Below are 20,204 nucleotides of genomic sequence, written 5' to 3' on the forward strand. Positions count from 1 at the left end.
AATGGAGTTAGCAGTTGGTGGATCTTTGTTGGACTTCGTCCTGAAGTGTCGTTGCACTGTTATGACTGACTGATGTGAGTGCATTTCAAGCACGACATTCGCTTTCTCGGCTCCTGTCGCCATTTTGTCTCACTGCGCTCTCGAGCGCTCTGGCGGCAGAAACCTGAAGTGCGGCTTCAGCCGAACAAAACTTTATGAGTTTTTCTACGTATCATTGACCATATGTCAATGAATGGAGCTACAGTGAATTTATGAAATCGCTTCAATCATTTGTAATAGCCCTGTAGAACTCCGACGGCACAACGATACGTCACGGACATTCTGCACCTTTGTGTTACCTCTCGGGCGGCATTATCGTGGTGCCATTTTTTCAAAATATAGTGCTCGTCCACACATGGCACGTGTCTCCATGAACTGTCTGGGGGATATTGAGGTACTTCCGTGGCCAGAAAAATGCCGATGTCTGTCTCTGACACAACATGTGCGGGATCGACTGGCAGGTCAACTCCAAACCAATGCCAGTATCGGGGAGATCGAGAACCAGCTGAAACACTTGTGGGCCAGCTTACCGTAGGAGAAGATGCAACGGATTTATGACACACATACCATCGGAATCCGAGTACGCATCCAGGTCAGAGGGGGTGAAACCTCACACTCAAATGCAGGTTCACTCTGCCAAGTTATTTGTAAATTTGACTCGATTTTGTAATCACTGGAATAATACCTTCACACCCAGTGAATTTCCTTCATGTCTCCCCGTCCCATTCTGGGTGCTTCACTTTTTGCGTCTGGCAGTGTAACATCGTTGTGTAAGTGAAGAAGAGGTGAACGATTGAAATGAGGACAAGATGCAGCACAAGTTTCGACTGGGGAGGGACGCTAAGGAAACCAGCAGTGCCCTTTTCCAAGAAGCCGTCCTTTCATTTGCCCTAAGCGATTTAAGGGAATCATGGTATACCTATATCTGATTCGTTGGGTGGGACGAGACTACATCCGCTGTCTCCTCGAATCCGACTCCCGTCTCCTACCACAGCGTCACCGTGGTCGGTACCCTAAAGTAAATCTGCGCTATCGTATGATGGTTAATCGCCTATTAAGGTTATATTTTTTCCAGAAAAATTGTCAATTCGACCATTTACGCTCAAAAACATATGTTTATGTTTAGCCACAAGTAGCAGGCCGCCAATCCCCTTACAAGATGGAGATCCACCACAGTGGGCCAAGATTGTGTGAAATGTCTTGGACCATCTACAGAGTGGCGCACGAAATGTGTTACCATTTTGTTTTTGAATATAAACTTTATTGTCAATACAATCTGAAAGGAACATATACTACAATGAAGAGCCGTCCATGGAGATTTGTTCTAACACAGCACGTGCTCAATAGTCCACCATTTCGTTTCCTAACTTCCTTCAAACGAACACTGAATTTAGTGATTACCCTACGGCACATGTCTTCCGTTATTTCACTACAAGCTTGTAGAATAAGTCTTCTGAGCTACATTAAATCACGTGGACGTTTCGGGAAAAGTTTTTCCTTTAGGTACCCCTAAAGAAAAACGTCACATGGATTGAGGTCTGGACTATTGGAGGGCCAATTTTGTCCGTCATTGAAGCGACCTGGAAATCTGAGTGAAATGATCCGCATGTCGAAATGCTCGTGTAAAAACTCCAACACAATGTTTGCAGTATGTGGCCTTGCTCCATCTTGCATGAACCACTGCGTATTGAAGGGCAAGGCACTAGCAAGAAGCTGTGGAATGAAGCTATTGCGAAGCATGCTCAAATAATGCTCACTGTTCACAGTTTCTTCAAAGAAAAAGGGTCCAATAAGTCCGTAACTGGAAATTACTGCCCACGCTGTAATACCTGGAGCATAATGTTGTCGTTCATGAAGCACTTGTGGATTTTCTGTGGCCCAAAAGCGTACATTTTGTTTGCTAACCACACCGTCTAAATGAAAATGCGCCTCGCCTGAAAACCAAACGTTGTTCAGAGTTTCTTCCCTGTCCTCCGCCCACTGAGCAAACAGTAATCGCTGCTGCTTGTGTTCTTCAGTGAGCTGCTGTGCACAGGTCATCTTGCATGGGTACATACGGAGGTCACTCTTAAGAATGCGTTGAACGGGGCGTCTGGATATTCCAGTTGCACTACTGCTTTTCTACACAATTTCCTGGGATTTCTCTGTACAGCAACTCGTACCACTTCAATATTCTCTGGCGAACAAACAGGCTTAGGCCGAGGTCGCTTCGCTTCCAATACTGTTCCTTCCTGTACAAATGTATCGTACAACCTGTGGATGGTCTTCTTGCGAGGGACCCATCGTGTGTTAAACTGTTGTCGAAAACGCCTCTGAGTCACAACAAGTCTGTTCGTTTCATGAAAAAGTAACACAATTGCCGATCGTTGCTGTGTCGTCAGTCTTCTATTGTCAGCCATTGCTGCTTACTAGTCTCCTAGCGGCAGTATCGTGAATTACACGTCATTTAGTGACTCATTTGTTTTTCCAAGCTCTGCTGGTACTGCTGTAGAGATCCCAGCGGGATATCTAATGTGTGTCGTAAATTGTGAAAGAAACAATCGGTAATACATTTCGTGCGCCACCCTGTATTTTCAGAACGACAGATTAGCATAAGAAGGCCGGGATTCTGGCCTCCTGGGTTATCCAAAATCACGCGTTTAGACTTTCTAATACGAGAGTTTGTTAGGGATCAAGCTTTCTAGTGGAGTGTGGACTGCATTGCAGTGTGTGGGTACAAGGGCAGGACAAGAAAGCTCGTAATTGGCAATAGTCAGGCCACCAGAGCTGTGTGCAACTTTACGACTACTGGACACGAAGATTGCATGTTCTGGGAGAGATATTGGCAAACTAAGGAATATTCTGGAATACCAGTAGAAGGAAGAGTATGAAAGGAGCGTGTCCTCAAGAACACCGAGAGTTCATGAAAAAATTATTCTGTTGGCCGTATGAAGAGACAGCCAGTCGAAAGGAAGGACTTTTCCAAACCAAAGTTTTGCTGAGGATGCGGAGAGGATACTAAGATGATTCAATGATGCCATCGCCAGAGTTACTGTAATGAGTAGGGAAGACACTGGGTTATGGAGGAGCTATTGTGTTTGGAATTTGTATGTGTCTGCGTGATGGACCCCCGGCATAACCCAGAGACACACACAGAAGTTACACTGGAGTCTAACCGGCGCTGTTGTGGTGGTTGAAGGGACTGGATGCGCACCCGTCACTGTTTTTGTCAGCAGGTAATGACAATAACTGACAATGCAGGAGCCAGAGAACTCGAAGGTTTACGACTCTGTAGGATAGTGAGTTTATAGTTATCGGCAAACGATCCGTTACTCAGGGTGGAATGCTTTTAGAAAGGCACATTCTTGGGCAGTATATGTTTTTTAAGTAAGGGAGAGGAGATCATAACGCAACAGAACAGAAGTTCCTTTCATTGGTGAGACGAACAATTAATGTTGCTCTATTGAACATAACGACATTCTGTAAATGTCACGGGAGTGAAGCAACATTTGCTATCTTTGCGTGACGCACAACTTCCATAAAACGAAAACAGAAGTTCGGAAACAGTTTACCGCTGTCGTGTGTACATGTTAAGGGCTGAAGCGCTTTTGTTAGACCGGTCAAATATTGGTTTTCCGTTCGTCAGTTGTTTTACACAAATAGCCTCTGTAAATTAGCCGTTCCGGTTTCTGATTTAGTCAGCACAATAGCTGCCTCTCTCCAATTAAATGTCGGGTGCAGACAACTTCAGGCTCAGCCTCATATTTGTACTTCTCCTTCATTGCGTAAAAATTCACTCCGTCTAGATTAGCCGAAAATTTTTAAAAACAAAATGTACCTACACTCGTTCATATGGCGCGAAAATCGATTGTGGAAGAGGAAATCCGGCAGCTATAAGCGCATTGCCAGAAGCGTCGATGGGGTGTTTACAGAACCAGCCGGAAGCGGTAGTGGGAAATCGTTCCAGTTTTTGGAGCCTCATGTCAACGTAGTGACGGAGATAATCCTACTGCGATACACGCTGCTATGATACCAGTTTTACTGCAGTACCCTTACAAAAATCACTCGATAGTGCAGTGCGCTTATGTATACAAGTAAATGTCCACCTCCCAACAATGCACTTGCCTCACAGCAGTAATAAACGTGACAAGGGAATCAGAAACGATTATGTGGATACATTTTTGCTTACTTTTAGTCGTAGTGTGCGATGAAATTATGTTAACTGCTGTGGAATAATTTCTGTAAAGGGTATCTGCGATCATACAGAGAACAGGGTTTAGGCACAGAGAAACAACACGAATGATTTATTTTAATTATGTATTTCAGCTACAGGTAACACAAACGGTACCGTTACCAGTTTTCGTTTCTTAGTAAGTCATCGTCAGAGTACCTGAATATTGGAGTGACGAATGACGCTATCCAATGGATGGGTCTAAGTAGGCTGTTTAGGTTTTTATATTGGTAACGCTATGTAGCACTCTATATGAAAATCACTGACTGTGGTGTGTGAAGGCTGTGTTTGGTTTGCATTGTTGGAGTAATATTCGCCATTGTAGAGTTGGGCAGTTGGCTGTTAACAGCACGTAGAGTTGCGCAGTTGGAGGTGAGCCGCCAGCAGTGGTGGATGTGGGGAGAGAAATGGCGGAGTTTTGAAACTTGTAAGATTGGATGTCATGAACTGATATCTATAATATGACTTTTGAACAATATTAAGGTAAATACATCGTTTGTTCTCTATCAAAATCTTTCTTTTGCTAAGTGTGCCTATCAGTAGTTAGTGCCTTCAGTAGTTTGAATCTTTTATTTAGCTGGCAGTAGTGGCACTCGCTGTATTGCAGTAGTTCGAGTAACGAAGATTTTTGTGAGGTAAGTGATTTGTGAAACGTATAGGTTAATGTTAGTCAGGTCCATTCTTTTGTACGGATTTTTGAAAGTCAGATTGCGTTGCGCTAAAAATATTTTGTGTCAGTTTAAGCAGAGTCATGTATAATTGTTCAAAGAGGACGTTTCATGGGTTTGGATTTGGGATTTGTGGAAAGATTAGAGAACGTTACCTGCCATCATGTGTAGTACCAACAATGAATTAGACACCAGGTGCTATTACGGTAAGGGGATGTTTTTCGTCGTCAGTTAGTTAGTTAGATACCTGGTTATTTAATTGTCCTATTCGTCATCTAAATGGTTCCTTCTTCGAAATTATGTGGAACAGGCAGTTTACAAGATATGTATAAGTGATTAGCATTAATATTAACGAACACATTATTTTTTTTAGTCATATTCAGCAGCTGTTCTGGTGATAATTCCTCCCTATGTAGGCAGGCGGCAACAGAATATTTTCGCAATCGGAGGAGAGAGTTGGCGCTTGAAATTTCACAAGAAGATCTTGCTGCAACAAAAGAAGCCTTTGTTTTAATGATTTTCACTCCAATTCACGTATCGTGTCCGAGGCCCTCTCGCCCCTATTTCGCGATAATACAACACTAGCTGCCTTCCTTTGCACTTTTTTGGTGTCCTCCGTCAGTCCCATCTGATAAGGACCTTACACCGCACAACAGTAGTCCAGAAGAGGGCTGACAAGCGTAGTGTAAGGAGTCTCTTTCGTAAACGTGTTGCACTTTCTACGTCTTCTGACAATAAATCGCAGTCTTTGGTTTGCTTTACTGACAACATTACCTAAGTGATCGTTCCGATTTAAGTAATTCGTAATTTTAATCCCTGTGTAACTGTATTTAGTTGAATTTACAGCCTTTAGATTTGTGTGATTTATCGCGTAATCGAAATTCAGCGGATTCCTTTTATTACTCATGTGGACTGCTTCACACTTTTCATTATTTAGAGCCTATTGCCACTATTTGCACCCTATAGGTATCTTGTCTAAATCATTTTGCAACTGGTTTTGATCATCTGGTGACTTTACAGGGTGGTATATAACACAGTCATCTGCAAACAGTGTAAGAAGGCTGCTCAGATTGTCACTTAAATCGTTTTTGTAGAGCAAGAATAGCAGAGAGTCTATAACACTTCCTTGGCGAATATATGGTATTACTTCTGTTTAACTCGATGACTTTCCGTCAGTTACTACGAACTGCAAACTTTCCGACAGGAAATCAGGAAACTGGTCACACAACTGATGCAGCGAAAATAACAAAAATAAGAGCTCGCGCGGAGAGATTTAAGTGCTCGTTTTTGAAGGTGGTTCGATGAACCCTCTGCCGGACACTTAACTGTGAATTGCAGAGTAATCATGTAGATGTAGATAACCTGATCGTGCAGCATGACAACGCTCGACCCTATATCTTGAAACCCGTCAAAACAGCTTTGGAGCCGCGCCGGATTAACCGAGCGGTCTAGGGCGCTGCAGTCATGGACTGTCCGGGTGGTCCCGGCGGAGGTTCGAGTCCTCCCTCGAGCATGGGTGTGTGTGTTTGTCCTTAGGATAATTTAGGTTAAGTAGTGTGTAAGCTTAGGGACCGATGACCTTAGCAGTTAAGTCTCATAAGATTTCACACACATTTGAACATTTTTGAACATCCTTGGAAACGGTGAAATGGGAAGACCTAACCCAGCCGCCGTATTGCTTCCTATGACTACCACCATTTTCGAACAGCGCCTCTCGCCCCGCCTCACTAGCACCCCCTTTCGTACGAACAAGGGCAAAATCTGATCGATTCATGGATCTCCTCTAAAGACGCCCAGTTCTTCCGCCGCGGGATTCGTCCGCTGCACGAAAGATTGGAGAAAGTTGCGGCCAACGATGGCCAATACTTCGAATTGTAAATTATCTGTATGTTTTTCACAATAAAGCCCCGAACTACAAGAAGAAAACAGAGGAAGCAAAGCTATAGCCGTAATCCGGCACGGTTAGTGGTTGCTGGGGTGCGTTACCTGGGACGGGCGAGGTGGCCTTGAACCTCGGCGCGATCACAGTCCCCGGCACGGGCATCTCACCAGTCGGCGTCGCGACGCTGTCCACACGCACTGCTCACACACGCACACGACGCGTTGCGTTTGGCGCGCCGCCCCGCCGGCGACTGCGGCCCGACGCCGCCCCGACACCGCCCCCCCCCCCAACCTCCCCCCATACACTTCTACTCCCCCCCCCTCCCTCCTCACCGTGCTCCCTCGGGCTACAGCAGCGTCGCGGCCCAGAGTATATCGGGAACTGGGCCAAACACACGGCTCCTCTAGGCGCCCGCCTGCCTTGCGTAATCCTGAAGAGGCGGCATCTCTTCCACCCGCCGAGCTCACCTCTATTAACTCTGCCTCCCACTCCTGCAGCTTCTGCCCGACTCTGCGTTCGGTCCGCCTTTCATCCTGACGAGTGGATCGTCAGATCTGTTAATCACGGGTTTCGCTGAGTCCTGCATAAGTTGTAGAGGGATCTGTCCCGAGTACATGGCTAGCAGCTTTTCATGAGACGGCCCGCAGTTACAGACAACATCAATATTGAAGTTTTTTGCGTACCTCCTGTGCCTCTAAGAGTCAGTAACGCTTCCACAGGGCCGTTTCAACCATTCGGCAAGACTAGGCTGCCGCCTATAGCGGCAACTTTTAGGGGCGCCAAAGAGCGGAAAAAATTAATTTCAAATCAAACAGCGAAGTATTTGAGCAAAAATGAAACTTCCTGGCACATTAAAACTGTGTGCCGGACCGAGACTCGAACTCGGGACCTTTTTCCTTTCGCGGTCAAGTGCTCTACCATCTGAGCTACCCAAGCACGACTCACGACCCGTCCTCACAGCTTCAATTCTGCAAATTTCACAGAAGAGCTTCTGCGAAGTTTGGAAGGTAGGAGACGAGGTATTGGCTGAACTGAAGCTGTGAGGACGGATCGTGGGTCGTGCTTGGGTAGCTCAGATGGTAGAGCATTTGCTCGCGAAAGGCAAAGGTCCCGAGTTCGAGTCTCGGTGCGCCACACAGTTTTAATTTGCCAGGAAGTTTCATATCAGCGCACACTCCGCTGCAGAGTGAAAATCTCATTCTAATTGAGCAAATGTGACGGAAAAAATGAAAAGGAGAGAAAATTAAAACACCGAATTGTTTTCAAAAGTGAAACAGTTAATTTTTAGCCGAACGGTCTAGGGCGCTGCAGTCATGGACTGAGCGGCTGGTCCCGGCGGAGGTTCGAGTCCTCCCTTGAGCATGGGTGTGTGTGTTTGTCCTTAGGATAATTTAGGTTAAGTAGTGTGTAAGCTTAGGGATGATGACCTTAGAAGTTAAATCCCATAAGATTTCACACACATTTGAACACTTTTTGAACAGTTAATTAAGAAGTCTTTAGTTGCTTTGCCAAAAGTAACACATTGCCTCTACCTTCGTCAAAACTAAAGCAGCCTCTAATGAATACGAAACGGAAATATGTTCTTTTTTAAATTAAGGTTTAACGACCACCGTGAGTAACTCAACGTGCTATAAGCTGTCACCCATCCCTAACTTAAGAGCATTGACTCCAGGGAAGGGAAAGAGCCAGTGCCAAAAGATAAACACAACATCTATGCCTCACCAGGATTCGAACCCGGGCCCATCTTGGACGAATATCAGAAGCGATTTCCACTCTGCAGTGGAATGTGCGCTGACATGAAACTTCCTGGTAGATTAAAACTGTGTGCCGGACCGAGACTCGAACTCGGGACCTTTGCCTTTCGCGGGCAAGTGCTCTACCATCTGATCTACCCAAGCACGATTCAGGACCCGTCCTCACAGCTTCACTTCTGCCAGTACCTCGTATCCTTCCTTCCAGACTTCACACAAGCTCTTCTGAGAGTCTCGGTCCGGCACACAGTTTTAATCTGCCAGGAAGTTTCAAGGTGTCTTTTACTTATTTAATGACTATTTCAGTTATTCTGGGAAATTTCAAAAACTGAGGGCAAATAATAAGAAACTGAGGACATTTGTTGTCTTCAATCAGTTTTAAAGGAATTGGGGGCGGAACATGAAAATTGACGACTGTACCAAAAAAACGAGGACGTGTTGTCACCTTAGTTTAACAATTAAAAGAAGAATTGAAACTTGTATTGTTGTGCCGTTGGATGTTGGTGGTGGTGGAGATGTGGGGGGGGGGGGGGCTATCGGGGAGATAGATGGTAGTAAAGAGGCATTTTTGACTTCTCCCCTAGGGTGGCAAAACACGTAGCGACGGCCATGCTTCGCCCAAGAGAGAGTATCGCAGCGCCTAAGTTGCACAGCTAACACGCTGGCGGTACGGTTCGAACATTGCCCAATGTTTTGTTTAGGGTTCTGTGCCTCAATCTGCAAAAACGGAACCCTTATAGGATTGCTTTATTCTCGATCTGCCTGTCTGTCCGGCTATTAAGAACTCTTTTCCTGAGGAACTAGTAGACGCATGCAGTTCAAATTTACGTCCCATATTTAGGTCTGTGGTCCCTTGGCGGTATGCCTAAGATGACCAGCTTTCCTGTATTTCCTAGGATTTCCCGTACTATAGCATTTTTAAAATTTTTCCGGCTCCATTACTGACCGGCAGTCTCTCCCGTATATTTCATTGGTGATCACTATTACAGATTTTAATGCCGTTAAGTACTACTGACATTTCAGTTTTGGCGGCAGGGGACAATAGAAATGTGGCACGTGAGCCAGCAACAATTTTTCGCACTGTCAAACATAATGCCAGCTACGGAAGTATGGATTGAGGAAATAAATTATCGAAGCATATTTCCCATAACTCTTAATTTTTAGAAGTAAAAAGGTACTGCATATTCGTTAAATTTGATTGTGATTATATTTGTGTTTTACATGCGATGAAAAAACAAATTGCTTTTTAGATCTTATAATTAAATGTTCCCCTGAGACATTTAAGTCTCTTTTTATTATCTACGATAATGATCGAAGCAGACGAAATTAATTAAAATTTGTGCTGCGGCCGGGACTCGAATCCGGGTCTTCTTGCTTACTAGGCAGAAATTTCGTGTGCTTCGATCATTATCGTAGATAATAAAAAGAGACTTAAATGTCTCAGGGAAACATTTAATAATAAGATCTATAAGATCACCAATGGTACAAGGACGTCCCATTATGTCCAATGCTGGGGGGTTTGCCAATATCGGAGAGGCCTGGCAGTAGTGACAATATGTAAGGGAAAAATGGATTGAAGTTCGTGTTGGGGAGGGTACTCAGCTTAAGAAGTTCGTGTAGCAATATTAACCATCGTACTGCGTGGTGTAATGGTTAGCATTTCTGCATCGTAAGCAAGAAGACCCGGGTTCGAGTCCCGGCCGCAGCACAAATTCTAATTCATTTAGTCTGCTTCGATCATTATCGTACAAATTGTTTTGCTCAGATTAGAAACTATTCGTTTTTCATTCCATAGACCCAAAAATGAGGAGTTCATCGCAGTCGTGGAAAATGAGAGAAAACGTAATACAGGGTGTCTGAAGTAGAATGCACAGTATTCAGGAACTTGCGAATAAGCATCATTCTAAGCAAATAAATCTATTAAACTTGAGCTGTAAAATGCATACCTGAAGAGCTATGACCAGTTGTTCAGTAGAAGAGATGTATTTCACATTTCCGAAGATAAACAAGTGTTCAGAGCTCTTTAAGTATTCACTTTAGAGCCCACGTTTACTAGACTTTTTTTTTTGTTTTGTTCCATAGTAGGTCTACCTCCTGCAAAAATATGGAAAGCAAAGAGCTTGCAGTAAAAGAGTTCCACTGTCAGAGGAATCAGAAGGATTTTCACCTATAACTTTGGACGTAGTCGTTTCCGGACCAGAGTCCCTTTCCTCAAATTGATACATTTATCCATTTCCATTATTCCTGAAAGACTGCAACATTATTAAGGAATACCCTGTATAGTAATGACCTTGCGGACACTATTACAAGCAACCTCAGGCTTTTAGCACATGACGGTCATCTGTTATGAAATAAACCCTGAAAGAAGCTGCACGAACATTCAGTTAGATCTTAATAAGATTTCAAAGTGGTGAGAAAATTGGCAGCTTGCTTTAAATGTTCAGAAATGTAAAACTGTGCGCTTCACAAAACCAATATCGTAGTATCCTACTACTACAGCATCAAAGCGTCACAACTGGAATCCGTTAACTCATGCAAATACCTTGGCGTAACATTTATAGGTATATGAAATGGAATCATCAAACTGGTTCAATCATGGGTAAAGAACGTGGTAGAATTCGCTTTATTTCGTGTTTTTTTTTTTTTTTTTTTTTGTAGTACTGGGGAATGCAACCAGTCTACAAGGGATATTGTTTAGAAATCACTCATGCGATCCATCACAGAATACTGCTCGAGTGTAATTTGTTCTACAAATAAAATCTTTTTCCTCTCAATTCACTTTTAGCAAGTTAGAACTTACTTTTTCAATTTATTTAGCCTCATTGAACTATGTTGCCATTACGCCCTACACAGACGAGCACAATAGTCACTTGGTTATTTTTTTTATTTTAGATTATTGCGTCATTACGGTGCTTTCCTTTTGTCCAACGGGAATGACAAAAAATCTGGGAGGTAGGGGAGCAGTCTGACCGTTCACACTGTCATTTTGGAGTATCTAGATCGATCGCGACTTAGCTAAAAATGTCGCCATAGCTTAGGGTAGCCGGCAAGCCGGCTCTTCCCCTACTCTATAGAATCTCCACTCTCTCAAAGTAGTTCTTCGCTAACGTCCCTACAAGCATGCGTCTATCAAGTGCGACCATGCGAAGCGCGGAGAGCCCCACCGGATGTTGACCCGCTGCCCAGCTGGATCACGTAATAAAAATAATACTCCACGCACTCCTAAAAATACACCCGGAGGATCTCAGAAACACTAACTTCCTGCCGGGTCACTTTCAACCGCTTCTGATGACCACACTTTTCTTTACATCGCTTCCAAAGCTTCGTAGTTCGTCTCTCCGGTTTCATACTTTCGTGACTGTGAGTCATGGTACAACAGCAGAGTACAAGGCAGCATTCGAGCGCCCCTGCGTCTTAACAGGATACCTGATATAGTCTGAGGAGATTCATACGCAGAAAGAAGCAGCATCGCGGTTTGGGTCAGAACCCCCAGTCCGGCCACTATGAGATTTTGTTTCTTTAAGTTCCACTAAATCGTGAGTGGTGTAAGCTGTTACGGTTCCTTCGATATGCCAAAGTGCTTTCCGCATCTCCGTTTATCTAACTACTTCCACATATGCATCGGCATCTATAGTCTGCATTGCACCCCAACGGGTGTGAAATGTCAGATGCACTTTTTTTTTATTTATGATGGTGATTTGTGTGTGCGTCAGTAAGCCCAACAATCTCATTTAACATGGTTCGCAGCAGGTCCGCAACAACAAGAACAGCAACAATAAGTGTAAAAATTGGCAAAAGAAATAAAAAGATATACCACGAAGGAATGGGGCGGAAATCGGAAGATGTGATGTACATTTACAGACTAACAGATGATTACAATTTCAGAAAAAAAATTGGTTGGTTTATTCAAGAGAATGAGATTCAGAAACTGAGCAAGTCAATAACGCGTTGGTCCACTTATGGCCCTTATGCAAGACGTTATTCGGCTTGGCATTGATTGATGGAGTTGTTTGATGTCCTACTGAGGTATATCGAGCCAGATTCTGTCCAACTGGAGCGTTAGATCGTCAAAATCAAGAGCCGCGCTCATAATGCTCTAAACGTTGTCAAATGGGAAGAGGTCTGGCTACCTTGTTGGCGAAGAGGAATGGCATCCCACACCACCATTCCCGGTTGTCTTGCTGTATGGAAGGCGGCAGTCAGGTACCCCACCACTTTCAGGGACGTCTCCAGGCTGATCAACTGGGCTAGGTTACAAACGATGTTCATCACTGGAGACAATTCTAATCCAACCAATTAGATTCCAGGCCGAAGACGCGTCTGGAAACGCCATGGACAGTGGTGGGATACCAACACGACTGTCATCTACCAAACGGCCCGACAACCAGAAGTGATGGTCTGGGGTGCCAGTTCTTCTCATAGGACCTCGGTTGTCATCCGCGGCACCCTTACAGCACAGCGGTACGTCGACAATATTTTACGCCCCGTTTTGTTGTCCTTCATAGCAAGCCATCCTGGGCTTACATTTCAGCAAGATAATGCCCGCCCACACACGCCGAGAGTTTCTACTGCTTGTCTTCGCGCTCGCCAAACCCTACCTTGGCCAGCAAGGTCAGCGGATCCTGCTCAATTTGTAAAGCACCTTCTCTTGAATAAATCATCCAATTTTTTTCTGAAGTAGTAGTCGTTTGTTTATCTGTACATGTACATCATATTTACCGATTTCCCTCTCATTAGTAAAATTCCTTCGTGGTGTGTCGTTTTTTTTTTTGTTAGTGTATATGCTAACGTTTCTCTTCCCAGTATGTGGATCTCAAATGTCACTACTTACAAGAAAATGTAAGCATGTTAAAACCTGACCTGACATTTATAGACAGGAGTAACACACCGAAAAAACTGCATCACTAACATTTTGGCTGCTAACACGGACGGCAAGCATGTCAAAACATTGTTAAAGTTACTTACTTTCGCTACACACAGAACCACTTACGACAGTGCTCTGTACTGCCCTTTCTACGCTGTCGCAGCCACATAAACAAAACAAAGGACTATCGCTGAGCCGGCCGCGGTGGTCTAGCGGTTCTAGGCGCTCAGTCCGGAACCGCGGGACTGCTACGGTCGCAGGTTCGAATCCTGCCTCGGGCATGGATGTGTGTGATGTCCTTAGGTTAGTTAGGTTTAAGTAGTTCTAAGTTCTAGGGGACTGATGACCACAGATGTTAAGTCCCATAGTGCTCAGAGCCACTATCGCTGATTGCCATCTGGTTCGGCACCACAGCATCGATAAATCTGAGGAAAGACATCATTCCACCGGGCTATGTTTTAAAATCGTACTTTATTGACACCGCCAGTCCCTGCATCCACACTCACCACTGACCGTCTCCGCCACGTGAGGGCAAGCCATGTCTTGTACTCTTTTCTTGTTCTTGAATCATATTTTCACCAATTTTAAAATAAAATAACATTTTCGTTAAATGGAAATATGAAGAAATTGTCTGATTTAGAACGGAGAATGGGACATAAGGTAGACGTTAGAGTGGCCACCTTGATGCTTGCGCATGAAAACGTCGGTGTTTGTCATCAAGCCGTTGACCCCCATACACCAGACTTGATTATGTGTTAGTCGGAGCGCAATTTTCTTAAGCTACATGTAAATTTTAGGTTACAATATAGGTGGAATTAAGATTGTGTACAGGTTAACAGTTCCTTTGGTGACAATACACCGGCAGAGTTAAAAATTCTTCCTTGTACTTACAAACAGTTTTAAAGTGACTTTTCAGTAACAACGACCGATATCTACTGTATTTGGCCTACTCTACCGACGACGGAATACTCGGAAAATAAAGCCCGATAGGTCCCAAAACGCAAAAGACAGTGAAAATCCGGTGAATTTCGCATAGATGTGTTGGGCAGTGTCTCTAGACGCCTGTCGATCATGTCACAATAGCGTCTCCGGCCGAGTGTGTATGGCCATTGCGAGCTTAAGCCTGTTTTCATGCAGCCCTACATAACGTAATTGTCATGCATTTCCTTCTTCGTCACAGTTCTCGGCCGTACACTGCAGGTGCATTGAGGATACCCCAGCAGCGTTTTCGATGGACAGTTTCTGATCATACACCGCACGGCCTTCATTTGGCTCCGTGTGATGTTCATCCTTGCTCACATGTAGAGACTGTGTAGAGATGTTGCAGGAAGTTGTGGCAAACTAGTGCAAATAAAACATTTTTTATTTTCACTGTGGTTTTCATTTCGCGATCGATCACACCGTACTTTCCGAATACCCTTGTATATGGGGTATACAAGGTTCAAATGGTTCAAATGGCTCTGAGCACTATGGGACTTAACAGCTGTGGTCATCAGTCCCCTAGAACTTAGAACTACTTAAACCTAACTAACGTAAGGACATCACACACCCATGCCTGAGGTAGGATTTGAACCTGCGACCGTAGCTTTCGCGCATTTCCAGACTGAAGCGCCTAGAACCGCTCGGCCACAACGGCCGGCACGGAGCCTTTCGTTTTGCTGCATATTTACTTGTCTTCTGTACGGCCTAGTGTGTAGTTACTCTCTGTAAATCGTTTTAGAAATATAGCCCGCTAATAGTTTAGATGCTTCCGTAGATCAACGTTTCTAATGGCTTCTTATATTTGGCATTCAGTGGTTATGTTGTGTGTCTGTGATGTGTCAGTGACGCTTCTGTGATTCCCGCAGAACAGGACCGCGTCTGCTGAGGTTCTTAATTTCCCACATGTGCAATTAGGTTTAAATGCGTGGCAAAGGGTCGTGTCCAGATAAGATGCACACCATGGCATGGACAGGATCCGCATGTTTCATCCTTAAACGCTCCGAGGTTTCGGGGAAAAATGAATAGACTCTTCGTTCCTTATCGCTGACCTCCCATTCACGTTACTACGTGTTTGTCGTCAAAAGTTAACAGCAGTACTATTTTTAGGGCATGACACATGATCAGGTAGATCTATAACAGATGTGGCTACAACGTTCTCATCCCGTCATAGAAAAATCGAGTGCCATGCGTAACTGCGCAGAACACGGTCGCCCATCCCATGATGGATCGCTACAAAATACTACACACAGCTGTTTATGGTACTGAAATATGTGTCCAAGTGTGCGCGGATGAAAGACAGTCATATTCATCTCAGCATCAAAAGAAAGTACAAGAGGTGTAAGTACTTCCACATAACATAAAAATGAAAATACTTTCAGTGTTAGTGAACTGGAGTGTACTAAAATCGAACACATTTGTGTAGAAGAACGTTAGGAACGAGAAAGGGAGTAAAAGAAAATTAGTAACAATAGTAATTTAAAATAGTTTTATTATTAATAGTTTAAAACGTGCGAATCGTTTACGATCTTGACCAAAGATTGTTACAGAGATCACTGAAGATGCTTTAAAATAAAGCGAAAAGCTACCGGTGTAAATAAGACTTCTGTTACATTCGCTGAAGACGGTGTATACACTGAGGTGGCAAAGTCATGGGATAGCGATATGCACATATAGAGATGGCTGCATTATCGGCACACAAAGTATAAGAGGGCGGTGCACTGGTGGAGCTGTCATCTGTACTCGAGTGATCCATGTTAAAAGGTTACCGACATGTTATGGCTCCGCAACGGGAATAAACAGACTTTGAACGCGAAATGGTAGTTGGAGCTAGGCGCAAGGGGCATTTCATCTCGGAAATAGTTAAGGAATTCAGTATTCTGAGATCTACAGTATCAAGAGTGTACCGAGAATCCCAAATTTCGGGCATTACCTCTCATCACGGACGATGCAGTAGCCGACGGCTTTCGCTTAACGACCGAGAGCAGCAGGTCTGCATAGAGGTGTCAGTGCTAACAGGCAGTAACAATGAGTGAAATAACGGCGGAAATCAATGTGGGGCGTACAACGAACATATCCGCTAGGACAGCGTGCCGAAATCTAACGCCAGCAGCCAAACGATGCGAGCACCTTTGCTAACAGCACGCCAGCAGCTGTAGCCCCTCTCCTGGGCTCGTAACCATATCGGTTCGACCCTAGACGACTGGAAAACAGTGGCCTGGTCAGATAAGTCCAGATTTCAGTTGGTAAGAGCTGGGTAGGGCTCGAGTGTGGCGCAGAGCCCACGAAGCCGTGGACCCAGGTTGTCAACACGGCACTGTGCAAGCTGCCGGTGGCTCCATAATGGTGTGGGCTGTGTTTACATGGAATGGACTGAGTCCTCCGGTCCGACTGAACTGGTTATTGACTGGAAATGGTTATATGCGGCTACTTGGAGTGCATTTATAGCGATTCATAGACTTCATGATAACAAACTACTATGGGCTTTTTATGCATGACAATGCGCAGTGTAACGAGGCCACAGTTGTTCGCAAACGATCTGAAGGACATTCTGGGCAGTCAGTGAATGATTTGGCCACCCAGATCACCCGACACGAATACCATCGATAGGTCAGTTCGTGCACAAAATCCTATACCGGCGATACTTTCGCGATTATGGACGACGAAAGAGGCAGCATGGCTCAATAGTTATACAGGGGACTACCAACGACCTTTTGACTCCGTACTACGTCGACTTGTTGCACTAGTTCGGTCAAAGGGAGGCCTTCTACGATATTAGAAACTATCCCATGACTCTTTTCATCTCAGAATATTTCATATTACTTGTAAAACTGTGACTGCGGATAAGATGCCTAAAAAGCAACAATACAAAATGATTCTAGAACATTTATTTTTTAAATTTTTTTATTCCAGTCTTTGATCACAATATGAATTCTTTAGACTATGACCGGTTTCAGTCCGTAATGACCATCCTCTGATCTATAATATACAAATATATACGCCAAGTGAGCAGTGTGTCTTTCAACATAATACAGCAATACGTATCACAATAGACTAAAATAGTTATAAGTTAACGCAAATTCTAACAGTTCTATTAATTCTAAGTATTCTGCAGTACTAATCTTGTTATGAGTTAGCAGGTTACGTTTAATAATCTGAATCGTTTCCTTTATCGGGACACTACTGTAGAGGTTTTTTACATCTAGGGAAGCTAGTGTGGCATTTTTTGGAATATGTATATCTTTAATCGTATTGGCAAGGTCAGAACTGTTTTTCACCCCAAAATTGGTAGAGAAAGTGTACACTGCTTTAAGTTTGTTGTTAAGAAACTTATTTAGTTTACAACATGGCGATGACAAATTGTTAATAATTGGACGGACTGGGTTTCCTTCTTTATGTATCTTAACCTGCGATCTCAGTTCGGGGAGCTTGGGATTCATCTTTTTTAGCGATTTCTTCTCGTAATCGTTAAGCAGAAATTGGGAGCTGTCTATCTTTTTCCGTAAATCTATTTGGGACTTCTGTGTTGGGTCTTGTGAACTTTTATTATATCATTTTCAGAGAGGAATTACCCGTTTTTGAATATATATGAACCGCTCTATTACCCTTGTCTGCGCGAATGACCATTGCCTTCTCTTTTTCTAACTTAGTATAAAGATTTTTTAAGATACGACTCTCATGATTGACGGCATTACAAGAGTTACACTGACAGGCTAAAACTTTATTAACTTTAACGGCGGCGTCCGAAACTTCTAGTTTCGTCATCTTAGCTGCTTCACACGCCATTTTAGTTTCGACTATGGCTCTTGTAATGGTTCGATTATTAGGATTAGGAGTGACATTATGTTGTAAACCTTTATTCAGCAGACTGTCTTCGTCCTCATTCAATTCTATATTTGTCAAGTTAGCTACGCTATCATAAAAGCGATGTTGTCCAACGCCATCCTTACTTTTTACAACATTAGTCTTCTGACGCTTTAGCAATGGGCCTAACTTTTTGTTATGCCTCTTCTCTATTTTTTCAACATTAATTTTCAGAATGAGATTTTCACTCTGCACCGGAGTGTGCGCTGAACTGAAACTTCCTGGCAGATTAAAACTGTGGTCCGGACCGAGACTCGAACAGTTTTAATCTGCCAGTAAATTTTAGTTCAGCGTACACTCCGCTGCAGAGTGAAAATCTCATTCTGGAAACATCCCCCAGGCTGTGGCTAAGCCATGTCTCCACAATATCCTTTCTTTCGGGAGTGCTAGTTCTGCAAGGTTCGCAGGAGAGCTTCTGTAGTAAAGTTTGGAAGTTAGGAGACGAGGTACTGATAGAAGTAAAGCTGTGAGGACGGAGCGTGAGTCGTGCTTGGGTAGCTCAGTTGGTAGAGCACTTGCCCGCGAAAGGTAAAGGTCCGGAGTTCGAGTCTCGGTCCGGCACACAGTTTTAATCTGCCAGGAAGTTTCAACATTACTTTTTTTAGAAATCATCTGGTAAAATTTTTAAAATGCAGGTTTGTGCAGGGTTTAATGTTTTGTGAACAATAATAGCGAAATGAGCGAGTGTTAAGTAGCGGCTTCTGGCTGCAGGCTGTGCTGCAGTTTTCTAGGAGTGACGGAGCCTCGGAGAGGCGGCCCGTCACAGCAGAGTGCGCCTTTATCTCGGCAGTCCCGCGGCGCGCGGCTTCAAAGGAGCCTGTCCCCCTATCCACTCTGTCTGTCCCGCTAATCTCTTCTCCCTACAGAGGCCCGCAATCTGCCCAACTCGGCCGACCGCCTAATCTGCACCAGCACCTACAGCTAAACCTAGCCGCTACCTCACTGTTACTGGGGGACCCACCTCATTCTCTCGCTCGAGCTTCTACGTTTATACATACCTACATCGTCCGTCCAAAAAGTTTCCGAGACTGATATTATTCCTGGCGTATAAGCGACGTCAGCAGAGGAACTACGGTGGCAAATCGAACTAACAGACGTAAACAACAGATGTGCCTTCGAGCAGACAGTTGTGACCAGGCAGCTTTAAGTTGTGGATGCGCGTTCGTAGTGCGTCAACGTTCTATTGTCACAAATCACAATGGATTTTGTAGTCGAAGCTCTTTCCTAGTACACATTGTTTCCTAATGTGTAACAAAGAAATGACGTTCCACCTTGATCAAACACAATTTTTCTTGTTTTACTACCCATACATGTTGTGGAGAAGTTCCTCCATCTTCAATGGGTTTTATTTATTATCTGCTGAACAATATAAAAGGGATTTGTGCATTAAGGTGTATACCACGATTTGAGATTGTAGTACGTACATTACTATAACAATATAAAAAGAATTTGTGCATTAAGGTATATACCACTATTTGACATTATAGTATTTACATTACTATAAGTATTGCAGAAATTAGGTATTAACAAAAAGAATAAATATATACGTTATTGTAACATATTGGTATTCATAAGTCTGTTTGGCATTTGTACCACAGCTATAATTATTGCCTTTGCAGTATGTCATCTGCAATTAATAACCGTTTATCAAAGCTTTGTTAATGTAAATTCTCAAATTTTAGGCGTAATATGATATTATCGATTTCGTACTTTTTTCCATTGCACTACTTACATTATATAGTTTCGTTTTTTAAACAAAATGTGCTTTTAGGAAATTCCACTCAAACACTCTGTAGAAGCAAGAAAAACGCGAGATCTACAGAAAGAAAGTATACACATTTACGTACTCAGTCTGCTCCCCCTCCCCAATTAACGTCCACAAGGCCCAGTCACAAGCCAGTCACAGTCAGCATACAGTATGTTTCAACACATTTTTCGAAAAATTGTA

The 20,204-nt window shown here is 43.7% G+C and overlaps 1 protein-coding gene across 8 annotated transcripts in view; it reads right to left on the minus strand.

The window, feature by feature from the left end:
• Positions 1–20,204, minus strand: part of LOC126092418 (sorbin and SH3 domain-containing protein 1) — a 1,056,812-nt gene that overhangs the window by 453,801 nt on the left and 582,807 nt on the right. Inside the window, exon 1 of one of the 8 annotated variants that reach the window (XM_049908063.1) lies at positions 6,904–7,059. The exons of the other annotated variants lie outside the window; for them this stretch is intronic. Within the exon in view, the coding sequence (XP_049764020.1) occupies positions 6,904–6,961 (58 nt within the window). The 5' untranslated portion in view covers positions 6,962–7,059. Of the gene's footprint in view, positions 1–6,903; positions 7,060–20,204 lie in introns of those variants that run through there. 8 annotated transcript variants of the gene reach the window in all.

This window comes from Schistocerca cancellata, chromosome 1 (assembly GCF_023864275.1).
Source record: "Schistocerca cancellata isolate TAMUIC-IGC-003103 chromosome 1, iqSchCanc2.1, whole genome shotgun sequence".
NCBI lineage: Eukaryota > Metazoa > Arthropoda > Insecta > Orthoptera > Acrididae > Schistocerca > Schistocerca cancellata.